This window comes from Lonchura striata, chromosome Z (genome assembly GCF_050655825.1).
Source record: "Lonchura striata isolate lonStrDom1 chromosome Z, ASM5065582v1, whole genome shotgun sequence".
NCBI classification, from domain to species: domain Eukaryota; kingdom Metazoa; phylum Chordata; class Aves; order Passeriformes; family Estrildidae; genus Lonchura; species Lonchura striata.
In genome coordinates this window covers 85,660,071-85,686,099 of record NC_140740.1, presented here as the reverse complement: position 1 = coordinate 85,686,099, position 26,029 = coordinate 85,660,071, and the positions used below count along the sequence as shown (strand labels likewise).

Below are 26,029 nucleotides of genomic sequence, written 5' to 3'. Positions count from 1 at the left end.
TGTTATGGAAAATGTGCCTGTTTTTTTTAAATGACATCTAATTTGCTCTTCATGCCTATCTTTGCAACGAATGAAGCATGCATCCATGGAAAATCATAGAATCCCAGAATTATTTGGCTTGGAAGGCACCTTGAAGACCATTCAGCTCCAGAAACAGGGACATCTTCCACTAAGCCAGGTTACTCAGAGCCTCATCCTTGAACACTTTGAAGGATAAGACACCCACAAAAAATGGAAAAAAGAAGTAACAGAGGAACATAAAAACATAGCACATATGCAAGGAGAGAGCTGTGGGTCACTCTCCTGGGGTAGCTTCTCCTGAAGGGAGCAAAAGGTGTGTGGCAGGGACCTTAGGGTAGGTGAGCTGTGCTCCTCCACAACACAGGGACAGCATTTCCCGAGGAAAGGTGACGGGAAGGAAGCAGGGACAGACACTATTTATAGCAGGGCCGGACATCAGTGTTGTTCTTCATGTGAAACAAAAGGTGCTTCACTAGCCCAACACTGTCCCCAACTGAATGTCACAGTCAAGTAGGCCAGAGAACCCCACACATGCTCTGGGAGGCCATCAGGGCCACTTGTAAGACCAGCTGTGAAACAAAAGAGACAGATTTCTGTGTACCAATCTGCTTTGTTGGCTTCTTTTTTTGTAATAGCTGTGTTTTATAAAGCTCCAACCAAGCCAAAGGTCACCTACAACCAGGCAAGGCCAGCTGGACCTGTGCATCGAGCAGAGGTCAAACTGGGAGTTGACATTTTGACCCAAGCTGGATGGCCACTTGACTCCTGCACTTGACTTGACTCCTGCACCAGGCAGAAGGATGTCCAGGGATTTGTCAGCCTTGGATGAGGAAAGTCCTGGGCAGGGAGAACCCCTGCACCCCACAGAGGCGTTACTTGTGGGGCCCAGGGTGCTGCTCCAGGACCCACCAGCTTCAGGAGAAGAGGAAAAGCTGCCCCATCAAAACCAGACCCAGGTCTGCCCAGGACTTTGGGGCCACACCTGCTTCTAACCTAACTTAGCAGAACAACCTCTTTTCTTCTTGCAAATCCACTGCATGCCAGCCCTAATCCCATCTTTGGCTGCTTTCCTTTCTAGGAAACCACCCCTTCCTCCCTTGGGTTCAGGCATCCAGAGCTGCTTCCCATCCCTTCCCAGCCCATTCATCACCAAATGGCCCTGCTAGGCTTCTTCTAAGCCTCACTGCCTCTGATGTCTCATCCACACTCTTGCAATTTTGACTCTCTCCATATTCAGATGAGGTTTTAAACAAAAATCCCATTACTCCTGACTATTTTGCCTAACATAAAACCTCACCCTGAGGAATTTTTATATCACCTGTGTGGCTCCACCAGCTCCGGAATGGAGCTTTTCTACCCCAGACTGATGCCTGGGACATTAAGATAATAGCACTGCAATAAACTGTAAACAGCTTTGTAGTCTGTGTTCTGATACAATCTGGTTTTTTCCTATTCCCTTCTGATACAATCTGTTTTTTTCTTATCCCCTTCCCCCAACCCCCCATTCCTGCCCTTTTCTTCCCCTACTTCTGTCATGCTTTTTACATAAAATAAACATTCTGAGAGCTAACTCACTGCTAGAAATCAATTTTAAGGAGCAAGTGCTCTCTTGGAGCAACTCAAGTGACACAAGGAGGACAAAACCTCTCCTCCTAGTCCCAAATGCACTACAGAGACAAGGGATGCTGAAAACTTCCAGCAGCAAAACAAGTGTCATGGGGAGGGAGAGGCTGCTCAGGTTTCGAGGTGAAGGAAGGGGATGGGAACCATGCCTTTTCCTTTTAAATAATTACTTTAAAAACTGCTTTTGCATTACAGCTCCCTCCACTCAGGCCACTTAGCTTTTTGAAATTGAAATAAATATGGTTTTCTGGCGAAGATTTAACAGCACTGTGGAGGACTTGGGCAGAAGTGCGTACCCTCTGCTCTTTCCATTTTATTTCATTTGTGACTGCTTAGGGCTGAAATGACCCCATGTCTCCTCCGGAATGATGCCGGATCAATTGGATTTTAAGGTTTTTTTCTCTTCCCCTAGGACATTATCCCAGTGCTATTGGCCAGGGCTGTATCTCACCCCGTGATCTTCCAACCCCAGCCCAAGGCAGTTTCTTTTGCTATCTCTCCTTGCCATCTGTGCAGGAGGCAGGGATGCCCTGGAGGACTGAATGCTTCTGTCTGCGGATGGCTTATCTGAAGGGACCAGAAAGAAAAAAGAAACAGAAATGCACATCTGGTATGTTTCCTCTCACTCTTCCAACTGGCAAGATTTTTGGATGAGAGGGAAGAACCAGCACACAGCTCCACGGTTCATCACAGGCTTGAGCATGGGGCTTCAGGCAGAAGACCTCTTGGCCCTGAGGGTCTCCTCTCCCAAAGCATCAAACACTCTTTGTATGGCAGAAGAAGGCCAGAGATGGAAACAGAACTCCCTAAACTCCACTGTGTTCCTCAGAGGAGCCCAGCCTGGTGCTCCAGTTAAGCCTGCCTAGCTCAGTCTTGCAACACAGCAGACTTGGTTAAAACATGTTTTGGAGATCACAGGGCTTTGTAACCCAGCTGAAATATGACTTTTCCCACCCACCTCAAATAAGAAGACAAGACTGGCTTTTTGAATTGTGTTGTGCTAAAAAGGAGGGAGCCCGCAAAAGGAGAGGAAACAGAGTTTGCTGCTAAAACCATCTTGACCACAGAATAATGTTTATAGCTTGCTCAAGAAAACACTTTTTAGCTCTTCTTTTGGTCCCTCAGTGAAGTGTAGAAAAATCAAGCCATGCAGAGTTAACTACATCCTAGCTGTTCATGAGACAGGGTGTGATGGCGAGATTTGAGCACACAGTTCAAGCTGTCTGCAGGATTTCACCAAAAATGCCCCCTGTGACAGTTCAGGCACAGACTACTGTTTATTTCAGGAGAAAGCACTGGCCACTTTTTCTCCTGTTCAGTCATCTTTCAAAGTCGTGGTTTCAGAACTGCTTTATTGCCCTGGGTGAGTTGAGTCAGCTGGAGCAGGACAAGTCAGCAGAAATAAAGCTGCATGTACAACTAACTCCCTTACTCCTCACTTTTTTTCACATTTAACCATAGTCATGATTCCCATCAAGGGCTTTAGATGCCCTCATATAATTGGATATGCATTTTACACAATTAAATATCCAATTGACTCGATTAAATTAACTCAATGGATTGAAATCACCACAGGAATTCATCTGCCTGCACAGCACATCCCCTCCTTCCCACCTGAGGCTGGCTGTGACCCCCTCTTAACAAAACCCACTTTCCAGGTAGCACTGAAACTCATCAAATTTTGCCTTTTAATAGAAAAACAGGAAGCAAATCCCAAGGGCTTGAGCTTTTACAGACAAAAGATTGCCAGCTGTCTCTTTGAGTACAAGTTGGGGGATCTGGCTATGCAAGAATACATTCAAGGGGAAAAGAAGGTCCTCAAAGTACTCCTGGATCAATGCAAGACACATCCCAAAATATTTTCAGGATGCTAATGCTGGAATAAGAGTTTATACATTAATACTGCTGAACAGCAACACTGTCCAAAGACTCACCATGAGGCAGGTGAGGAAGACATGCAACGAAAAAGAGATTTAAAAAAACACAAATACTGAAGAGTTTTCACCTACCTCCGGTCGTTTCTCCTCCTTCTGAACAGTTTTTTGGTGTGTGCGATTTCAGCTTCATGAGGCAAAGGATGGTAACCCTGCAAAACAGAAGGAAAAGCAGCCATCAGCTCCAGGAGGCATCAAAATCGAAGGGCTGAGAGTGAGACAGAGTTGTACACCCAGCATGTGAGTGTGGCAAGAGAAACAGCTTCCCCAAACATCCTTAATCATCCCAGAGCCCACAAAAGCAGCTCTGAAAATCTTGAGATGTCTTGTATCTCTCAGGGCCATTGCAAGGAGCAGAGAATGAAGTTATCTGCAATTTCTGTATAGAAGAAACCACACAGGGTAAATGACTGGATCACACGTGTATAAATCCAATACACACGACAGACAAGGAATTCACCCACTTCCCACATGACACACTAAGCCATCCAATTTCCCTGGGCTGTAACCTTTGTGCATTTATACAAAACCCGGCTGAAAAAATGTCTGTAAAGGAAGATGCTCAGCGTCATTTTGAGGATACTTGGGGAAACTAGCAGGAGCCACAGCTGGTAGGTCTGCTGGGGCTGTGCTCTCACACTGGTAGGAAGGGAACAACTGAATCAGAAGCACCTCACTGAACCTGCCCACCATGAAAGAGTCAGCCTATGCCACCCCTGCAGCGAGGACAGGTGGGACCCACCTTACAGGAAACAACTGAGGTGACAAGGATGGTAAATCATCTTCCCAAGCCCAAGATGGAGGGCAGATTTAGATGAGATACTAGGCAGAAATTTTTAAGAGTAATTAGGAAGAAAGTCTTTACTGTGTGGGTTCTGAGGCCCTGGCACAGAGTGCCCAGAGCAGCTGTGGCTGCCCCTGGATCCCTGGAAGTGTCCAAGGCCAGGATGGATGGGGCTTAGAGCCTCCTGGGCTAGTGGAAGGTGTCCCTGCCCATGGTAGGGAGGTTGGAATTAAATGACCTTAAAGTTCCTTCCAACCCAAACCAATCTAGGATTCTATGATTCCAAGACAAGGCAGTGGCAGAGCTGTGTGTAACTCCAGCTGCTGCATTTCCAGTGCCCTCTTTCCACTCAAGGTGCCGACTCTGACGTGGTCTGTTCATCTGATAAGGGGGTTGCTGTATTTACTATCCTACTATGGGCATGATGAGGCGCTGTTAATGCTCACACAGAGCTCTGAGGTTCCTGGATGAAAGGCTCTGCGTAAGTGCAAAGTATTATTTATTTTCCAGGGACCACAGAACTGTCATAACCATAATTAATTTTATTTATGCAGTATTGTCCTTCCCCAGTTGGCAATAAAAGCCCTGTAAAAGTTGCTCCTTTTACTTCCATCACCATCTATCTCAGCCTGGAGCTCCAGCCACTGCTGGGAATCACCATGTGCAAGGGGCCATGAGGGAGCAGCCTGGGCAAGGGCAAGGGCTGGGTGAGGATGTGTCTCATCCAGCAGCAGCTTTGTGACATTGGCATGACAACATAACACACTGACTTCAGAAGAAAATCCCTCTCTCTTTGTGCAAAGAGCCTTTGGAAACGGCAGTTGATTTCAGTAGCAGTTACCAAGATAATTGTATTTTGAGTTTCTCCAGGGGAAGATGTAATGGAGGAGAAAGGTTCCTGGGGATGATGGATTTAGGCCAGAGAAGGCACCACCAAGTTGAAGGCAGACAGGGTTTATTGTGACCATCCATCCTGACCACTGCAAAAAGCCTGGAGAAACTGCTGCAGCAGCAGCCCTACAGCTCCCACAGCAGCTGGAGCCTTCCCATTCGGACAGCTTTGCTCCTCAAGACTTCAAGCCATAAGGAACTCACTGAGCCAAAATATAAAGCTAATAGAAAAGGTCCAAAGGAGAGCTACAATGATGGTGAGGGGTCTGGATAGACACATGATAAAGTGTCTGAGGGCACTGTGCTTGTTCAGCCTCAAGAAAAGGAGGCTGAGGCAAGACCTCACTGAGGTCTGCAGCTCTTCCAAGGGACAGCTCCAGTTTCTGCTCCCTTTGACAGGGAAGCACCCAAGGAATGGCTGGAGCTGTGCCAGGGAGGTTTGGGTGGGATATCAGGGAAAGGCTCTTCCCCAGAGGGGCTGGCACTGCCCAGGGAATGGGCACGGGCCCAAGGCTGCCAGAGCTCCAGAAGCCTTTGGACAGCGCTGCCAGGGATGCACAGGGTGGGATTGTTGGGATGTCTGTGCAGGGCCATGGAATGAGCACTGCCAGAGCTCCAGAAGCCTTTGGACAGCGCTGCCAGGGATGCACAGGGTGGGATTGTTGGGATGTCTGTGCAGGGCCATGGAATGAGCACTGCCAGAGCTCCAGGAGCCTTTGGACAGTGCTGCCAGGGATGCACAGAGTGGGATTTTTGGGGGTCTGTGCAGGGCAGGAGCTGGACTGGGTGATCCTTGTGAGTGGCTTCCATCTCAGAATATCCTGTCATGATTCTGTAATAGCTTAGAATCACACAATCTCAGGACAGTTCAGGTTGGAAAGAACCTTAAAGATCATCCAGTTCCAACTTACCCGCCACTGCAGGGCCCTTCCACCAGACCAGGATGCTCATACTGAAACTGCTTCACTGCTGGGGGCTGTGGTTTGAGTGTTCCTCATCACTCACTTTCCCAATCATTTATTTCCACTGAAGGCATAGGAGGAGCTTGATATCTATGAGATCTCTGTTCCTTTGAAAAAATTACTTGAAATTGGCCAACAGAAACCAAACTGAATGAGGAAAGGAGGGGAAGGAGGACACACACACACAGTCCAACCCCATCAGAACAGCTAGTTTAGGAAATGAGGCTAAAAATAGTACAGTAATTAGTGAGGCTGTTTCTAAATGTTGTACTACCACAGCAGGCTAACGCTTGGGGTATTTTTAAGAATTTAAGCTGCATTGCAGACACATGTGCAAATACAATTACCTCAGAAAAATGAAACTATCTCCGCTCCACACAAGGAACAGTTTCCTCTAGTGAAGACCTCATTAAAGCCTTAGGAGCTGCCTTTCTGCTCATTCCAACTAGAAACCATATGTACAGTGGTACATTCCTGCATGTCCTCCTTGTAGAGAAGCCTGTGCTTCCACAGACCTCTACTCACCAGCTGCTGACGTCAACAGGATAAGATATGAACTAATTACATAGGAATAAATTCCTAATCCAAGGAGCACTCCTGGACACTGCCTGTGCTTGAATAGAGGAGAACTTCGTGTCCCCTTTTATGAAAATCAAACATCTCCTTTATCCAGCTGAGTAGTTCCTTTCCTCAGTCCTCGTCGTGAGACAATGTTTTGGAAAAAACTAGTCACTGATCCCTACTCTTGTCTATTTTGGTGCCTAAACAAAGCTAAATTTGGAAGGGAGAAAAGTTGACCTTTTTTTTTTTTTTTTTTTTTTTTGTGCAGTGAGCTGATGCAAAAGGAAATATCAGCAAATTGCAAGTAGGGCGGAGTGGCTGGAGAAGACCAAAGGTAATGGGTGGGTGTGGATGGTAAGAGCTTTGAAAACATAGCCCTCGTCTCAAGGCTGCTGCCCACCAAGGGTCATGCAGGAGACAGCCGTGGAAGTGCCTTCAGCAGGGCCAGGTCACAGAGGACAACGTGAATCTGAAATGCAGCTCTTTCATCTTTCAGCAGACACTCACTTTCTGAAGTCAAAATCCTTGAACAGAGCCAAAGGAAAAGGCAGAAGACTACCCTCTGCTCTGCAGTGGGTCTACAAGAGGGATGGGTTTTTCTCCTGCTTTGGCTGGAAACACCATCACACTCAGATGTTCTTTGTTTTCAAAGGCATGTTTGCAACTTCTCAGTGGGCAGAAAGACCATGTTATCTTGGTATTTATTCACAGGTGGCTGGAGAAGGTAACAAACCAGTATGTTAGTGATGCTGTTCTGTAAGCAACGGGTGTGGGAAAAGCAAAGCACAAGGAGCCCATGGTCACAGAAAGAATTGCTAATAGGGCTAATTTTCAGTTTTGGAGCGAAACACTCTGTGGTTTGCATGGTGGGAAGCTTGGAGCAGAACCTGAGACGCCCATGGGACTTCTAATGCACATATGTTCCAATTTAAATCATAAACATACGTGGTCGAAAAAGAAGGGCCAAAAGCTCTGGAAAAGAAGGGTTGTTCTGGAATGGTCTGCCCTCTTGGCCAGTCCCCAGGAGATCAGCTGTGTTGTCACGTGCATACATGTTTTTAGATTTTTTGATGAAAACAACTCTCGGAGAAGGTGATGTCCAGCAAGCTCAGGTGACTGTCGTATGGCCAGCAAGGGAAATCTGTCATCAACTGGAATTACTGAAAACAGAGGTCACAGGCAACAGGTTTGAAGGCCATGTGCTCTCTTTTTGTGATTTACCTTCCTAATGAAGGTGACTGTCCAACTTTCATCCCACCTGTCTCTGGGAATACAGAAAGCTGCTCCCCAGACACATTTACATCAAAGCTCAATGGAAGAACAAATAAAAAGCTTTCAAGACTTCACTGGCATCCTGAAGCAACATCCCTCTGCTGATCCCAACCCACTCCACACCCCAGCCCCACTACCTGTGGGATACTGGCTTTGGAGGGACATGAGGAAGAGGGGCAGGAACAGAGGAGGGAAGTGGTTTGGTTTAGCACTACCCTCCTACAAAAAAGAATTGGCTATGATTTTTCTTATGCCTCCTTTGCAGCAGGATAATCTGAAAAAGCTGGAGGAGGGCACCAGCTGTGCCTTTCTTACTGGGGATGGTAAATTAGTAGAATCTTAGAATTATTTGGGTTGAAAGGAACCTTAAAGACCATCTAGTTCCACCCCTCTGCGAGGAATGGGGCAGCCACAGCTGCTCTGGGCATCCTGGGCCAGGGCCTGCCCACCCTCCCAGCCAGCAATTCCTAATTCCCAAAATCCCATCTGTCCCTGCCCTCTGGCAGTGGGAGCCATTCCCTGTGTGCTGTCCCTGCTTGCCTTGTCCCCAGTCCCTGTGCAGCTCTCCTGGAGCCCCTTGAGGCCCTGGCAGGGGCTCTGAGCTCTCCCTGGAGCTTCTCTTGTGCAGGGGAACAGCCCTGAGCACAGGGGCAGAGGGGCAGAATCCCCCCTGCCCTGCTGCCCACGCTGGGGGATCAGCCCAGGGCAGGGGGGTTCAGGCTGGGGCAGGTCCAGCCTCCCTTCCATGAATATTCCCAAGTCACAATTTGATAAGCAGGAATGAGGCTGAGCTTTTTCCTGCCACTGATTCTTCTGTGACCACCCTGAGGCAGCAAACCACAGCAACTCCTTTGGCATCTGAAATCAAAAGCCTTAGAGTGGAGATAGCCCTATCTGGGACCAAGCTGCACCCTTCCCTCCTCCTCTTCTCCCCCACTGCTGCATTCCCAAGTGCAGCTGTTGCTTGCCTGAGGTGGCTGAACTTGTGGGTGTTTCACAAAGACTCAAGGGGCTTCTAGGGGTTTGGGTTCATTGCTTCATCCGTGTGGTTTTACAGCCAGACTTTCAGACGTGAAACCTCAGCCCACAAAGCAACTGCCTTCACTCGTAACAACTTATTCCACCTCTTTCTCAGACGCTCCCCATGCAGCAGAAACAGCCCCAGCCTGTGATCATCAAGCAGGTGAAGACCCCTGAATAGGAAACAGCAACACTGAAACCCTGAGTGTGAACAAAAGGTTGAAAAAAGCACTGGACTGATGGAAAAAAACCACACTCAGGTGATGAGAGAAGGAAATGATCCAGCCACAGTGCAGGATCAGTCCCGCTGGAGTTTTATCTCAAGAGCCTTTTGTGCCCTCCAGAAACATCCGCCCTTGCTTATCTTAAACAAATGGTTGCAGAAGGCCTGAACTGAACAAACAGGTTATTAGGCCTGAGGTAGGAGCTGGGAGTTTCGCTCAGTTTTATTGCACACAACGTTCAGGGTGGGATTTATTTTCTGGGAAAGTGGGAAGGGTGAGGTGGGGCTGGAATCACTGAGGATGCCCCATCTGCCCGTGCAAAGGGAACAAAAGAAATTCTGAGGCTGGAGGGAGTGTAAAAACATAGATACGTAGTGGTTCCAGAAATGATCAGCAGAAACCCACCCAGTGAATTGCAACACCCTGCAGCAAGGCTTTCACCTGCCCACAGGATGGATTGTCCAAGGCAGGGAACTCCAGGACAGCACAGATCTGCAGATATATTTAACTTTTATTGTGCCAGTCACACAATCATGGTGCCTATGGGGTTGAATGTGCCAATATGTTCAGCACAACCATCCCAGCCAGCCCCTTGCATGTGAAAAACATGGCAAAGGTGACACTGGCAGCATCCCCATCACCTCTATCCACTCAAGGATGGCATTTCTATTGGAGATTATTCCAATGAAAGGTGTCCCAGCCCATGGTAGGGGTTGGAATGAGATGAGCCTTATGGTCCCTTCCAATTAAAATCCTTCTGGGATTCCATGATTCAGTGATACATTAAGAAATCCTGTGGGTATTTCCAGCAGAGCTCTCTCCTCAGAGGCTACTTTCTTCTTCCTCTTCCAGGAATTCCCATGGCTCTGGTCTGTCACCCACAAGGAGATTAGGAGATTTTTTTTTACATTTTAGAAGGAGAGAGCTGAGGCACAAACTAAAGCCTTGACCTGGTCTGGAGGCCATGGAAGGACACCAAACACTGCCAGGAAGCCACACAGAAATTATTTCCTCTCTGTTAAAATGTAAGTGATAAATCTGTTCCTTTAAATTGCAAGCTATTCATATTTTCCTGTAAGGTGCTTACAATAAGAGCTGCTTCTGAATAAGCAAGCAGTTGATGTTCAACATCTAAGGAATAGGAAATGCAACAATTTTGCAAAATACTCCCTACACAAGATAAAAGGCAGGTAAACCCTTGCAGTACTTGATGGTTATGGCTCTACCACAACACAGCACAGTGGATCCTGGAAACCTCCAAGGACACCTTCTTCAACCTCAGTGACTGGAGCCAGGACTAAATTAAACTACAAGACTGACAAAGAAATTAATTTCAAGCCATCCAGGATTCAGAAAAGGAGCAAAACTCTCTGGGTTTTGCCACCACTGATCTATGAAGCTCTGTCGTGGAGAAGAGATGCTCTGTAGGACCTCAGCAGTAGGATGTGCTGGTCTGATGAATCCTGGCATAGTGCAACATGCCCCAGAGAGGCTCCAAGAACATTTTAAAAATGTTGTCAGGTACAGGGTGAGATTCTCAGACCTGTCCTGTGCAGGGCCAGGAGTTGGATTGCAATGATCCTTGTGCATGCCCTCCAGCTCAAGTCATTCTGTGGTTTTGTGATTCTAAGTAATTCCATGAGAGATACCCCAGTTTGCAGGATTTATTGGATTAACTGCATCTTTGGGGTGTACACAATAAATCATGAATTGCCAGCAGAGGCTGAATGTGTAGCTGCAGTACATATGCCTCAGTGATGAGCACCGTGGAGGAGACTTTTTCCAAAAAAAAAAAAAAAAAAAAAGGTGGGATGGTGTGATCAGGAGTGTCACAGTTAAACATCACTCCTTGGTCATCACTAAAACCACCTGCAGTATTCCCTGCAGGGCTCTGCCTTCCCCTGTTGGACACAAACTCCTGGATTTGCTGAGTGTGAGTGCTCTGGTGCGCACTTCTCACAGAATAATGGGTGTTTTCATGAGCCACAGACTCTACACATGCAGTCCTAGACCCAACGAGGTATCACTCAGACCCTTCTTTTCCCACCACCTCTCCCTGGTGTTAGTTATTGGCTCCTGACAGAGAGCAGGCACACAGCTAGAGGCAAGACAGCATTGAAAATACTTGATGGCACAAAATATTTGTGGCAGCTAAGCTGCCCCCACCTCATCCCTCTGCAGCCAGCTCTGGGATGGCACAAAACACACAGAGAAAGGCAGAACAACCCGGCATGAAACTCCCTGTGCGAGGTGAAGGATGCAAATGCAATTAAAGCATTACAATAATTAGGCAAAACATCCCAATTAAAGCATGGCCTGAACCTTCCTTGACACCTTCTGCTGATTACTGACAGTGCATTTTCCGGGGTCTATTTATAACTCTTGGCCCCTGAGCTCCTGAATTATACATAATTCAGAGATAATAAAACTTTAAAAACCAGGACAAAGTCTCCTAGGAGGAACTGCCTCTGCCAACACACAGGTTCACACCAGGAGAAGCCCAACCAGGCCCAGAGATGGGGACAGGCTGGAGACACTGCTGCACTGAGACAGGGTGCTCCAGACACGCCGACACGGACACACGGTGCCATAGGAAGAGTATAAATAACAGACAAAAGAAATCCCCTTTTGTTACCAGAATCCGCAAATCCCAAATCAGTTACAAGCTCACTTAGGAAATGGAGCTTTTTCCCATGTTGTAGCAAAATGGGAACAATACTTTGCGAGTGGAAGTAACTCTAATTGTTTTAACTGATGTTATTTTAGTGTTGTTTAGGTTTATTGTTTATTTGTATGTATTTCCTCTACCCTGGTCAGACTTAAAAACAAACTGTACTGTCAGCAGTAAAGCATCCCATCCATAAATAAATACGTTTATCCAGTAAGTATAGTTATAATCACACCATTGCTTGGAGTCCTCAAATGCAGATTATTTAAAGAACCACTAAAATAAATTGCACTGATGACCTGGGTTTGCTTTTCCCTGGAAAAAGGAGCCTTTTTCAGCTAATATTTGGAATAAATACTGCCCACATCACTTGCAAGCAGGAGGTACCACGCATGCTGTTTGGTTTGCAGTCTGTCCAGGTAGCCCAAGCTCATCCTGAGAAAGGGCTGGACTACTCTGAAAAGCTTTTCTTACATTTTCTTTGGCTTGCATCAGCTTGGGGGTGAGGGAGGAAGAGCTTTACCTGGGCCTTAGGAGTGTAATGAGGTTGCTATTGGAATATTTATAATTTGAGCTATTTCAGCACCTCTGGGACCTCACTTTTCTTTAAAATATACGTTTTCTCTATATCTGTCATGTTCCCCAGTCTGAGTTTTCCTGTCCCTTGTGCTCTTCACAGTCCAACACCCCCATTTGTGCACCTTGGCATGCTATTTGACCACATCTCTTCAGCTGAAATGAAGTGAGGTGGGATGGCAGGAGGTCCCTCAACGCCTCACCACTGTTCCATCCTCACAAGGAGGAAACCTAGAGGCAGAACTGGGATAAATTTTTAAGATGACCCATAAACACACCTGATAGGGCCTCAGGGAGGAGAAGATTAGGAACTTCTTAGCTCAAAACTTTCTGTGCTATGCCCAGTGTTGGTACAGGCTCCTCTGGCCAGGTATGCTTGAACCTCAGTTTTGTTCCCAGGTGATATGGACTACATATAAGAATATTTTCCTTTCACCATTACTATTAAAAAAAAGGTGTTTTCCATGTCCATCTGTGCAATCCCCCAGAACCAGGCCTCTGCTCTTCTTTTGGACAGACCAGGGCTTCAGCTTGAAGTAGCTTCAAGATCCTGCAAGCTCCTGGGATTTGGGACAGTGCAACAGTTATGAAACACCTTATTTATAAAGTGACAGCATCACTGCCTGACACACAACTTCTTTTTTCTTTCACCATGGGTAGATCCAGAGGCAATAGGAGAATTTTCTCAGTGCTCAGGCCTTGGCACTTCCTGCTGGACACCTTCCAAGTGCACGAAGTTCTTCAACACCATCAGATTGCAAGCAATAGTTTATAATTCAACAAGTTTTTTTTTTTCTTTTTTCTTTTTTTTCTAAACATGATCCATATCCCTGTGATCCATATTCTGCACTATCAAAGCAAAAGGGAATTTTGGTATCAACTTGAATATGGTCATGGTACTGGCAGCTCCTTTTGGCCCACCAGGGGACATTTCTCACAGATCTTCATGGCTAAAGCATGGTCTTTTTCTTTCCTTTGACAAGTCCCTTGGGTTGTGCTGGAAACATTCTCACATCACAGATATTCCTGCCTACAGTTGGCTGAAGACAGAGCCAATGTACTTTCCTCAGGACTATGCCACCAAGAGAAGTCTTTTCTCTTCTCTGCAGCTGCTGCTTAACCTAGCTCAGCCCAGAGAGATCATGTGAGGATCCCATGTCTCTCACCCTTGCTTGAGAAATAACCCAATGTGCACATGCCAATTTAATCCTACAAAAGCCCTACTCTTCTGTTTGAAAAGTCCCAGTCCTTCATGGGAGTTTGGGCTGTGCAACACAAGGGTCTGACTTGCCCCTTGCCACTTTACTGGCAGTTTGTATCTGGGGAGAAGAAACTGCTCCTTAAATGTTTGTCTGATCCCTCCCAGGATCTCCCTGTTAGGCACTGAGGATCTAGGATTCCTCCTGCTGTAATGGGCTTTAATGCAGGGGAAAGCTCAGAAAACATTATGCACTTGCCACAGAGTATGAATAATATCACATCACTTACTCACTACTCTGGTGGCTTTTCATTGAACTTCTGCAGACCTCTGTGAGACACAGGCTACTTTGAACAGTAAAACAGATGAGTAAGAAAGGCATGTTTGCAGCTGCTTTACAGCAGTGTCCAAATGTGACACTGGAAATGGATCTGGCATCTCCACCAAGAAAAGAATCCTCAAAAACTGTTTTCTATCCAACACTGATAGAGGACAAGCAGCAGGATGGCTGTATTGGTTCTCCCAAGCCTTGCAAAGTCCAAATCTCAAACATGACATCTCCAAAGACTGTGGCACCATCCATACATCAGCCTTCCTGCCAGAGAAATCTTAACTTACAGCAGCTTTTGTCATGAGTACCAGGTGCTGGATGAAGCCTCTTCAATTAATTTCATATTGGTCACAAGGATGCACCTTCAGGTGTTTCACAAGATACAAGTGGGGACAAAAAACATTAGATTGAAGTTGGGTATTAGGGAAAATTTCTGCATGGAAAGGGTTGTAAAACACAGAAGCAGGTTGCCCAGGGCAGTGGTGGATCCCTCATCCTAGGAGGGGTTTAAAAGGCATGTGGATGTGGCACTGGGGGACATAGGTCAGTGGTGGCCTTGACAGTGCTGGGAAATGGTTGGACTCAATGATCTTAAGAGTTTTTTCCAACTGAAACCATTCTATGATTCCATAAGAATCAGCACCAAAACTCAAAAAACCACACAACTCCTGGACATGCTTTCACACTCACCAACCCCAAAGACATTGCTTAGTGGGATGTCCTGGGTCATGTTGCCCCTCCCCACTACAGTTTTTCAGCTGTTTTCTAATGTCCTTGATGCCTTTGTAGCTGGCTAAATTGCGCCTGTGATGGGCTCAGCTACAGAAGCTGGAAAGGGTCTGAGATAGTGGCCACAAAGACTGGAATGGGCAGTGAGCAGGAAACGGCATGACAGGAAAACTGCAGATGCACTTAGTGATTACAAAGCTGAAGGAGACACCAAACTGCGTGCCACCAGAGAGATGGTAATTCTAGCAACCAGCACATCCCCCATGTCTCTGCCAGCTCTGTTCTCTGCCTGGGACTCCTGCCCATCACCATCAGCACCACAGCCACAAGCATCCTACAGATGCTCTGCCTCCAAAGTGGCTTTGAAATCACAGAGGGACTCTACAGGAGCCCTAGGATGCAAAATGAGGTCTCCCAAGCTACACTCCATGCTCACTTGAGGAGATCTCCTGTGGTCTTAAATTAGATAGATAACTAACTCATTGGAAGTGGTTTTAGACATCCTGACTGGCATTCACACATAGCTAAAGAAGGGTGGATTTAGGTAAGATATTAGCAAAGATTTCTTCCTTTGTGAGGGTGGTGAGGCCCTGGCAGAGGTTGCCTAGAGAAGCTGTGGCTGCCTCTGGAACCCTGGAAGTGTTCCACGTCAGGTTGTATCGGGCTTGGAGCATGCTGGGTTAGTAGAAGTTGTCCCTGCCCATGGCAGGAGGTTGGAATGAGATGGTGTCTGAAGTCCCTTCCAACTCAAGCCATTCTATGACTGTGTGATACTGCTCTTTGCCCGCTTAATTTACACCCATGTACAAGATGCTAAAGGCACCTGGGGTCCTTCCTCCTGCCTGCACCTCTGCTGGGATTGCAGACAACCCAGTGAGCCAGGATCTCTCAAGCCTGTCCTTCCCAAAACCAAGTCATCAGACATCTGTGACTCTGTGCTTGGCAGCCTCAACCTTTGTCTCCTTATCACCGTCAGAAATTATTCACTTAACATCCCTGGCCTTTTGCCAGCAAAAGCGAGGTGTGAGGAGCAGAACCATCTCCTCTGCTCCTCCTGTGAACCAAAGCAACAAAAGTGAGGCTCTTTCTCAAGCAAATTAAAAAAAAAAATATTCCCACCAGCTAAGAAAAGCTGGAGGTTAATATAAATTCCATGGGTTTGAGGGGGAAATGGAGCTGCATTCAAAGACTGGATGGCTAACCACGCTTCCTCAGTCTGGCAACTGCCCGCTCCCCCGGCAGAGTTATTGAGGAAGTTAGATGAGTGCTGTATTTGTTCCAGCTGCAGATTTCCCTTAACCCCTGGTAGTGGTGTTTTCAAAAAACACAGATCTTATTTTGTTGATGGCAGTTTTTCATTTTTGTGCGTGCCACGGCTACAGTTATTAGCTTTAAGTGCTGTCATTTGTAGATTAAAAAGAAAAAAAACCTCGTTGACATTCTAAGAAGTCCAGGCTGGATGAGCAAAACGGGGGATTAGAAGAAGGCTTTCAGGAATTAGCTTGGAATGGGAAAGAAGAAGATAAAGCCATTATAAAAGCTTCTGCTAATACAGGAGTCTTTTTTGTTGTGTTAATGCAGCCACACAAATTCCTATGAAGATTTATTAGTCAGGTCATAGAATCTGCTCTCCTTTCTTCTTTGATGATAGAATCAAGAATATTTTCCTCCACTAACATGCTCCTTTCTCTCAATAGGGAGGAAATAAATTACATACTTTTCCAAGACTGTGCTTGGGATATGCAGAAGGCTACAGGTGAGGCTGATGCCTTCAGACCAGAGAAACAAGATGCTGAAATTCAGATACTTGTTTAGAGGCCACACTGTCTGGATGATCCCTGCAAGGTGAGCACAGCCTCAGGTCTGTGGTGCCCAACACTTGATGGAGCTGGGATACACAGCACTATGCCCTTCCAGCATCCCAGACCTGCACATCACCCACTGTCCTGTGGAACTTTAGTCCAGCAAAGCACTTACTTCATGTGATTCTGCTCCTAAGTCTACTATTTGCCTTGGCCTGCAGCCAGCCAAGCACTTAGGCACATGCTTAAACTTAAGCACAAGAGTAAACAGATTGAAGTCAGAGGGACTTAAAATTAAGCACATATTTCAAGGATTTGCTGGATAAGGGCCTTAACCCTAGTGTGCAGCATTTAACCGGGATGATTCCCAGCTGATTAGCTCCCCCTTTTTTCAACCTCCCCTCCACTGGACCGGGAAACAAACGGTTTCTGTTTTGCTACTATGCTAAAGGCCTGGCTTTAAAGAAACCTTGTCAAGCCTCCAGGCAAGCATGTCTTTCTTTAATTATACCTGCCTGTGAAATACCTTCCAGAAATCCCCACCCAAACAAAGCCTGAGGAAAGGAAATAACGGAAATTCTTGATGGTTTCCACGGGGGAAGCGATCCTAACCAGTGAGACGAGGCGCACGTAAGATGAGGCTGATGACTGTTCCTACTGTACACAGCTCCCAGCTCAGGGAGACTCCTTAAAGCTCCAGCAGAAACTCCCAGCTACCTCAGCCCTCACCACCCAGGGCAGGATGCTTCCTGAACCTGTCCCCTGGATGTGTCTTTCTGCATGTGTAAAGATCTGAAAAGCTATTTGGTGACCACACAGGGGAAGAAGAGAGCTGTGGAAACACAAAATCCATGAAACCACCCCAGCAAACTGCAGCACACAATGGGGAATCTTTCAAGATGCCAAAAAGCTTCCAAAGGGCTGGAATTCACTTGCAGGACTGGAGTATGTTTTGCCATTCTATGCCCTTTCATATGAGCTTTTAAACTTTGTTTTGATTGCATCTGCCCATGGCAGGACCTTGGTGGCTGTGGGTAGGTAGGCAGGTCTGGCAGAGTGAAAGCCTTCTTTTGGCAAACAGGCAGCCACTCCAAACACTCATTACAGGCAAGTCTTCAAAAGAACAGAAAAGCAAAAGATGAGAAACCTGGACAGAGAAGATGGACATTTTCTGTGGATTTCTTCAGAAACAGGACTGCTGCCATCAAAGAGCATCAACCTGCCTGGACTTGAGAGTGGACTAAGGGACCATCACCACGTCCCACTCTCATCCCTTACCTGTTGCCCTATAATTCACTTCTAACCATGCTCTGTTGCATTACTCTCTGCTCCTGAACAGTCAGTCCTTCCCACCAGGACTTTAACTTCTGATTCACCCGTGCTAAACATAGCAAAGGCATGAAATAAGCAAGTGCCTTTGGATAAGCAAGATGCCTGTGAAAGATGCCTGGATTCCTCCATCCAAACTGCATATCACTCTAGGTGTCCACTGAATCATTAATTTTCACATGCAGAAAGACTTCTGTGCTGTTGAAACATCTTGTCTTTTAATACAACCTCATGTCAAGGAAAATTATTTTAGCTCTTCCAGAAGAGCACAGCCACCAGTTGCTGCACAACAGACTTGCCCTTCCTGAACCAACAACTCTCAGAATCTGATGACTTGCAGAATAAATTTAAGTTCTGCCTTGTATGCAAATCAAGCCAGGAAAAGATGCAGTATGTAGAAGTCAAACAAGGCAGTTTTCTTCTCCTTCAGACAGGAATGTCAGGATGATCAAGTAGACCAAGAACTCCACCTCTAATTCAGCAGGCTCCCAGCCTTAGGTACACTTGCAACCATTGGAACTACTTTAATTCTAAATTTTGTGGCCTCACTGGCCATGGGCAGCTGGGCACTGATCCTCTGGAATATAAGCAAAGGAGTTGTATCTTGTAATTCTGTCACACTTCACCTGCCCTCCACTGAGGGTAACAAAGCCAATATAATTATCACTTATACTTGGAAGCACCACCAAAATCCTGAAGCAAGACTCTGTATGCAGAGATCAGAGAGCTGAGAAAAGGCTGAAAGAAGAACCCACCTTTCCTGCTTTTACCTTCAAACGTGGGCATTTGTAAAAAAAGAAAAGTTTAAATAACAAATCCGTTTGCCTAAGCACTTAAAAATGGAACTACAAATGGTTTTCCTTTCAGATAAAGGAAAGTGTGTAGCGTGTCTAGTCCCAACACTTTGGAACTGCAAGAGGGGTGGCGGCGAGGCCCTGAATTCCACCCTGGTCGTGAGTGTTCTCGCCATTCACTCAGAATTCCAGGCAAAACATGGGACAACTCTCCCCCACCTCTGACAGGCTTTCATAACCATGTTTGGTCTCGCTTCAGCTCTTGGGGCACTTGCAGGAGAAGAGGAGTTTCCACCCGCCTGCCCTGACGAGGCGAGTGAGGGGAAGGAGGAGCCGGCGCGGCGCTCCTTGGATCATGTCAGGTCGCACGTACGTTTGAAGTCAGCCACCGCGTTCTCGGCGGCCAGGAGCAATCTCGCAGAGGCTGCTTCCTCCACCGCTCGCAGAGCTGATCCTCAGGAAAGCTCTGTAGTGTGAGGAAATCCTGGCCATCGCCAGCGAAGCGTTATCGACGCGGCGAGGAGATAATAACGGCAGGAACTGCCTTACGGCGAGATCGGCACCGCCATCCACGCGGCCGCGTGGTGCCAAGGGCCAGCGAGCCGGGACGTGGCCAGGCGAGGTCATGCATGCTGCTAGATGGTTAATTGTGTCAAAAGGAAAAGAAAAAAAAAAAAAGTGGGTTCCTACAACTTGATGAGCATGATACACTCTCCCTCTGGCAAATGCATCAGGTTTTCAGTGTATGATGTGGTTTCCTGCGTTGAACTCGATTTCTCTTAGAAGGCCACAGGTCCCACCTTCTCCTTTGGGAGGAGATACCATCTAGCCTGGCAGATACCACAAAAGACAATCACTATCCATGGTGACAGAACCTAGCATGGGCTGCAAGCTTTGTAACTGTTCTGGATTCACGAGAAATATCACAGAAACCACAGCAGCCCTCTGACCAGTGTACGACCTCCTTCCCAAGAAATGCAGGAGGCCTTCACGACAGACAGGACTGATGGGCACATTGGTATGGCGCCACAGCACCTCTAGAAGACCTTTTACCCTAGGGATTGCTGGCTCAGACCTTCATGGTTTGTGATAAACATCTGAGGAGTAAATAATGAGAAGTGCCGGCTTGAAAAAGCAAGTGCTGCCAGGTGGTGGTGAATCCCTGGAACAAGCACAACATGCCCAGCAGCTGGGCCTCCTCCAACCCCATTCCTGCTGGAGACTGCATACCTGCAACACACAGACTTTGCACCTGCACTATGGGAGCAGCAGGAATTCTCCCTCCTGGACATGCCAAGAAACAGAGACGGTGCTGGTGGGACAAAGGAGTTCATCTTCCCTGGGTGTGGATTTGGCCACATGTTGAGCAAGTGGGGAAGATGCTGCTGTTGCATCAAAGGAGCACCTAGGCAGGGTAAGGGGATGGATTTCCCCCCACCATGAGAAACACCCACTGGTAACTTCTCCAGGCGTAACATTGCACCAGAAATAGAACTCCTCGGAGATTTCATTTTGTTTTCTCTTTCTTCTTTTTTTCCTTTTTGCAAGATTACTGAGTTTGCAGAGTCTCTCTTTAATGTCACATGTGTGGCTCAGGTCCCTCAGGCCCCAGCAGAAACTGCCTGAGATATTTGCACAGACCCCTCACAATGGAAGGAAGAGGGTGTAGGAGGGAGGATCAGGCTGCTGACCCCTTTATTGTTCTTGGGCCAGAAGAAAGCTTCCTCCTGGCTTAAGAACCACGGCGCTGAAAAAGTTTTCCAGCCAAAACGAGTCAGATGGAGTCACTGGGTGGTGGTTTTTATTATTTTTTTTTTCTTTCTCCTTCCCCTGCCTCCCCCTTCGGTCAAGCGACGGGGAGTCACAGGGTTGTGCTCCATTCACAAAATACCTGCTGCACATCACGTAGTCCTTCCCCCCGACGGTGGGGAAAGGCGCTGTAACCCAAGCAAACGAAAATAAACCTTTTTTTTTTTCCTTTCTCTGCAGATTTGAAAAAAAAAAAAAAAAAGGGAAGAAAGGACCCTGCTCCCAGACTGACGCCTCCAGCGTGCGCCCGCCGGGGAAGGGGTAGGCGGAGGGGGGAAACAAGACGACGATATGAAGGAAAACAAAAACAGCAAATTCTGCTCTGAAAGGATTAAATGGAGGTTTTCCAAAAAAACACCCCGCCATTATATAACGAGGCTTAGCTCAGAGTCACTGGGGTCACACGATGCAGCAGACTGGAAAAACCAAAGCGCAGTGTAGCCTTTTAATTGTTAAGCCAACCATAAAAAAAAAAAAAATAGAAAACCGATATTGTGATTGCCTGACACGAGGTGGCCACTCATATACTGATGGTCAGGGTACTTTTTTACCCCCTTTGCTCTTTCTGGCTGAAACGCCATTTCAGTGTGAGCCTGACTCCTTGCCTTTGTGCTTTTCAGGGTGGTGACCTGTTGTGCAGGGACACTGCTGGCTCAGGGAGTGCACAGACTTCACCGCCTCCCGAAGCACTGAGGGACACGGGGCTGCTTTGCTCTGACAGCAAAATAAAGCATCAGTGGAAACCTTATCACAACAATCCAGGTATCAAATCACACCACTGAGCTTCCAGATGAAAATCTGCATGCAAAGATTGGTTTTTTAGCACATTGGTTGCACCTAGGAGACCTGCCACCATCCACAGCCACCTGCCTAGTCGCCAGGCTCTCCATAACCTTCAGACTGAGTTGGTTGCTACAACCACAGGCAATCCTAAAGCTTCTTCATCCCTGATGTCTCCCAGCAGTGTCTACACCAGAGACAGACTCATACAATTACAGAACCACTTAGGTTGGAAAAGACTTCTCTAAGATCATCAAGCCCAACTATTCCCTGAGCATTGTCCAGTCCACCACTAACTCATGTCCCCAGATGCCACATCTACATGGCTTTTAAATCCGTCCAGGGATGGGGACTCTACCACTGCACTGGTCAGCAACCCTTTCCATTAAGAAATTTTTCCTTAATATCCAACTAAACCTCCCTTAGTGCAACTTGAAGCTATTTCTCTTGTCCTACTGCTCGTTACCTGGGAGAACAGACTGACTCTCCCCTGCTACACCCTCCTGCCAAGTATCTCTAAGATCTTGGATACAGGGCTGAACAAGCTCCTGGGCAAGAAGGATGGGAACAACCCAAACAAGAAGAAAACTCAGGAAAACCAAACTTTCATTTAACCACACGCACAATGGCTGGAGCAGAGCAGTCACTGTTGCCATTCTGTGGTGTGACTAAGGTGTCCAGCAGCAGTAGTGGGATGGTGCCCTCAGGCTGGAAATCTGGAGATCATCCTCAACTCATGTTTTCCTTTGAATTACAAGGGCACATCTCACGTGAAGTATGTTTCACACTTGAATCTTAAAAACTGCCTTTGGTCTGGGTTATTGCTGCGGAACAATCACGGAACAAGAAGACAGGGTATCTCATCTCTCCTGCTGCTCCTCCAAATCATGTAAATGTAGCTGCCCACCCCAAATATTCTCATTCTCATCTAGAAAATTTGCAGCAACCTAAACTTAAGGAATATGCATTTTTATATTTCATTTGTGCAGAGCACCAAGAGGAAGGCTGGCCAGCTGAAGGCACACACAGCTCACCAGCTTTAGGACGTTGCTCACAGATGCACGATGGAGCAAATATCAGCAGTCCCTTCCCCAGAAGTAACCAGCAGGAGCAATCCATATCTTCTGTGATACCTGCTTATTTTCTCCAGCCAAAGGGTCTTATTTTTCCCAGCTAAAGGGAAACAAACAGCTCCTATAACCTCACATATTTTCTTTCCGTTTGGACAGGGCACCTCAGAAGAATATACAATGAGAAACGAAATAATGAAGTGGGTTACAAAAGCAGGAAGAAATGAAGCTTTATCATTCTCCAGTGGTTTCTTTGCTCATACATTACAAGAATTATTAAAAAAAAATAAAGAATGAAAAAGAAAGCAAGCTAACAATGAGGAGTTTCTCCACAACAGGAATAACAGGAGAAGGATAAAGAGGAATGATCCTGGGAGACATGGACACAGGGGCAGCACCATGTGACCAAAGGTGTGGAGACCACATTCCACTTGCTATTCCTTTAGCCCAAATGAAATCAATCAAGCCCACCAGCCAGCAAAGGCATTTTGAGGAGGCCACAGAGTTTTCTTTCACTGACCACGCCAGCATGTGTATATTTGAGCCACTTCCAGAGCCAGTAGGGAAGTTAATGTTAATAGAGAATCCCTGGCCAAGCTGGATGGGTCTCTGAGCAAACTGGTCTAAGGGAAGTTTTCCTTGCCCATGGCAGAGGAATGGGAACAATACAATTTTTAAGGTCCCTTCTAACTCAAACCATTTCATGATCTTGAAAAAAAACAACTACCAAAAGTACTTCTAAAATCACAAAATGAGGGACAATACAAACGCAGGACTAGAAGGACCTCTGGGTTACAGAGCTTGGTCTGCTACCACAGTGAGGACATCATTTAATCGCTTCATAAACAGTCTTTATTTTCCTTGTGGAAGAGACATCCAGGCGACGTGTGCAGCAATAAATTTCCCACTTAAATGACAATCTTTGACCAAACCACCATGCATTGCAATAAACACTTACCCTGCCACTAAATACCTATATTTACACCCACAGCTATATATACATCTCTCCAAGCTGAATGGGATTCACTTACCTGCTGCCTCCGGGCAGGAAATTCGCATTTTAAGAACTTCTGGTCTCATTTATTGTATTGCTTTCTATTCCCACAACATCAGAGGAAAGGCAGCAGAAAAGGGTGGGGGAGCATCTTCTGGTTAAGAAGAAATTTATAAATGTGACAGGAAACATTAAACTCCTATTTTGTCGGACCAGGGGCGATGACATCCCCCATTAGCAGGATTTTTAGAGAGCAAGGTGTTTCTAGGCTCTCCAGATCCCTCTGACAATGGGGATGTATGCACGTCTCCCTTTTCTGGTCCTCTGGTATGCCTACTTTTTTTTTTGAGAGAGAAAATTCCTTCCTTCCCTTCATTTTATTAAAAATTCATCTCTTTTACAGAGAGCGGGGAAGGGGATTAGGATGTGGAAATAGCCAAGCCAGCAGAAATAGCTGCTTGACCAAAGCGACATTGAGTTTCTACTTGGAGTTTTTACTTAGAAATCTGGAATTTTTTTTTTCTTCAACTACTTTTAATAACATTTAAAAAATTTAATCATTCCTCCACATTACTTCCATGTTGCAGGAAAATATTCAGCAAATTCAAGGGAATGCAGCAAAAACCCTCTCAGTTTTCTAATTAATCCCCTGAGAAAACAAGGGAGAAGAAAATGTAACATTATTGAGAAGTTAAAATTCAGGCAGGATTTAAGGGGTGTGTTTTGGAGTCTATGGAAATGACCGGGAAAAACCAAAACAGGTTTGCTTTGGTTATTATATAGCTGCATAAAAGCAAACTTTTCTGAAAGGAAAGTCAGCTGTAAAGCTGGGAAAAATCCAAGTAGCTCCCTGGTGTATTTAAGCCAGAGCATAATGTGGTGACATTTTTGAGCCTGAAATGCCTATTGAGCTGTTATTTATACCCCAGTACAATCCCCCTTGCCCAAACCAGCTAATTCTCCAGAAAATTGCAGTTCACAGGACTAAAACTACTTGTGGACTCCTTAGAAGTAGAACAGAGCATCTTTCTTCATCATCCTCCAGGAATAACTCTCCCATACTCCTACTTCTTTGTGGTCTCTAGTCATGAACCCAAAACCCAGCACTTCCTATTGGTAAGCCCAGCCTAGTCCCAACATCTCTTTGTGTCCACCCCTCTGTCACCTCAGCCTGAGGAAAAGCTGCAAAGCTACTCCCATCCCATTATTAATCTTATTTTGCGGTACAAACCAGTGGCTGGCAAACTGGGGCCAAAGGAACAGAGATAGTCCAGCAGTGGGCAACTTATGGTACCCATTTCTCTCCTCCTGAGGCTGGCATGTCCTTAACTTGGGATAGGTATGGACAGGGGCAGGTGGAAATGTGGGTGTTCAGGAGAACCTCCCACCCCTGAGAGGGCAGCAGCACCTCCAGAGAAAGGGAGAACCCCTCAGCACATCTGGAACTGCTCTGGTGCAAGGAGCATCCTGCCAGACTGAGCCCTGCTGGAGCATCCCATGTAAGATACATGGAGTTGGGCAAAGGTGGGATTTCCTGGGACTTGTGAGATGGGACATGTCCAAACTCTAAGAACCAGGTCCCCTCAGGGCTTTGGTAACTGAGGGGATCACAGACACCTTTGGTTTAGACCTCATTCTGCTCAGAGCCAAAATGCAGCTCACCCAAATTCAGCCCCAGGTGCAGAGAAACACCTACAGGTTTCCCCACGTTGGACATGCACTCTGAGCCCGAGGTGGTCACACCTGGATGGAGAGCTGTGTGACCTGGCACAGGAGGGTGAGAGACACTGCAGAGGAGGGTTTCTGCTAGGAAAAAGCCTTTGGAAAAGCTTCATTTCCTCTGCCCAGAGCAGTGTTCCAGGGCCATGCAGCGAGGCCGCAGTGCCCTCTAGTGCTGCAAGGCTCCCCTCTGCCACCAAACACTGCCAAACTTCAGAGCTGCAGCATAAACCACCCCTGTCCCTTCCACCTTCCCTCCCTGCTCATCCCAAACCCCACTAGTCAATCCAACTGGGCTGTAAGAACATTCCAGTGCCTCCTATCCTGGCAAGCACAGCAGCCTGGCCCAAATTCTGACCAGCTGACCAGTAGCAGCACCAGGAGCCACTACAAAATAGGATCTCTGCACCCACCAGGTTGGGAAAACACCCCCAGGAATTATGAATCAGCATTGACAACCAAAAGAGTAACAGCAGCCCTGAGAAGTGAGAGCTCACATAATTTTCCACAATCAGGAACCTTCTCTGAGCCGTAATAATGATAATAATAACAATGACAACAAAAACTGTAATAATGATAATGAGAAAAGTAATAATCATAATAATAAAGTAAAAATGGAAATATCAAAGTTCCTGGCCATTTCTCCAGTGTTTCATTTATGCACTGCATAAGGCTATCAGGCTTATTCATAATAAGGCTATGGTATTAGGAAATTGGATATTAGGAAAGATTTCTTAATGGAAAGGACTGTCAGACCCTGGCACAGCCTGCCCAACAAAGTAGTGGAATTCCCACCCCTGGAGGGATTTAAATGCCATGTGGATGTGGCACCTGAGAACATGGGTCAGTGGTGGCCTTGGCAGTGGTGAGAGAATGGTTGGACTCAGTGATCTTAGAGGTGTTTTCCAACTTCAGTATTTCTCCCATTCTGTGGTATG

The 26,029-nt window shown here is 46.6% G+C and overlaps 1 protein-coding gene across 6 annotated transcripts in view; it reads right to left on the bottom strand.

Annotated features, from left to right (window-relative positions):
• Window positions 1-26,029, bottom strand: part of CTIF (cap binding complex dependent translation initiation factor) — a 144,538-nt gene that overhangs the window by 60,252 nt on the left and 58,257 nt on the right. For all 6 annotated transcript variants that reach the window (XM_085567185.1, XM_085567186.1, XM_021535535.3 and 3 more), the window contains one exon: window positions 3,654-3,730. In XM_085567185.1, the coding sequence (XP_085423311.1) occupies window positions 3,654-3,730 (77 nt within the window). The remainder of the gene's footprint in view (window positions 1-3,653; window positions 3,731-26,029) is intronic.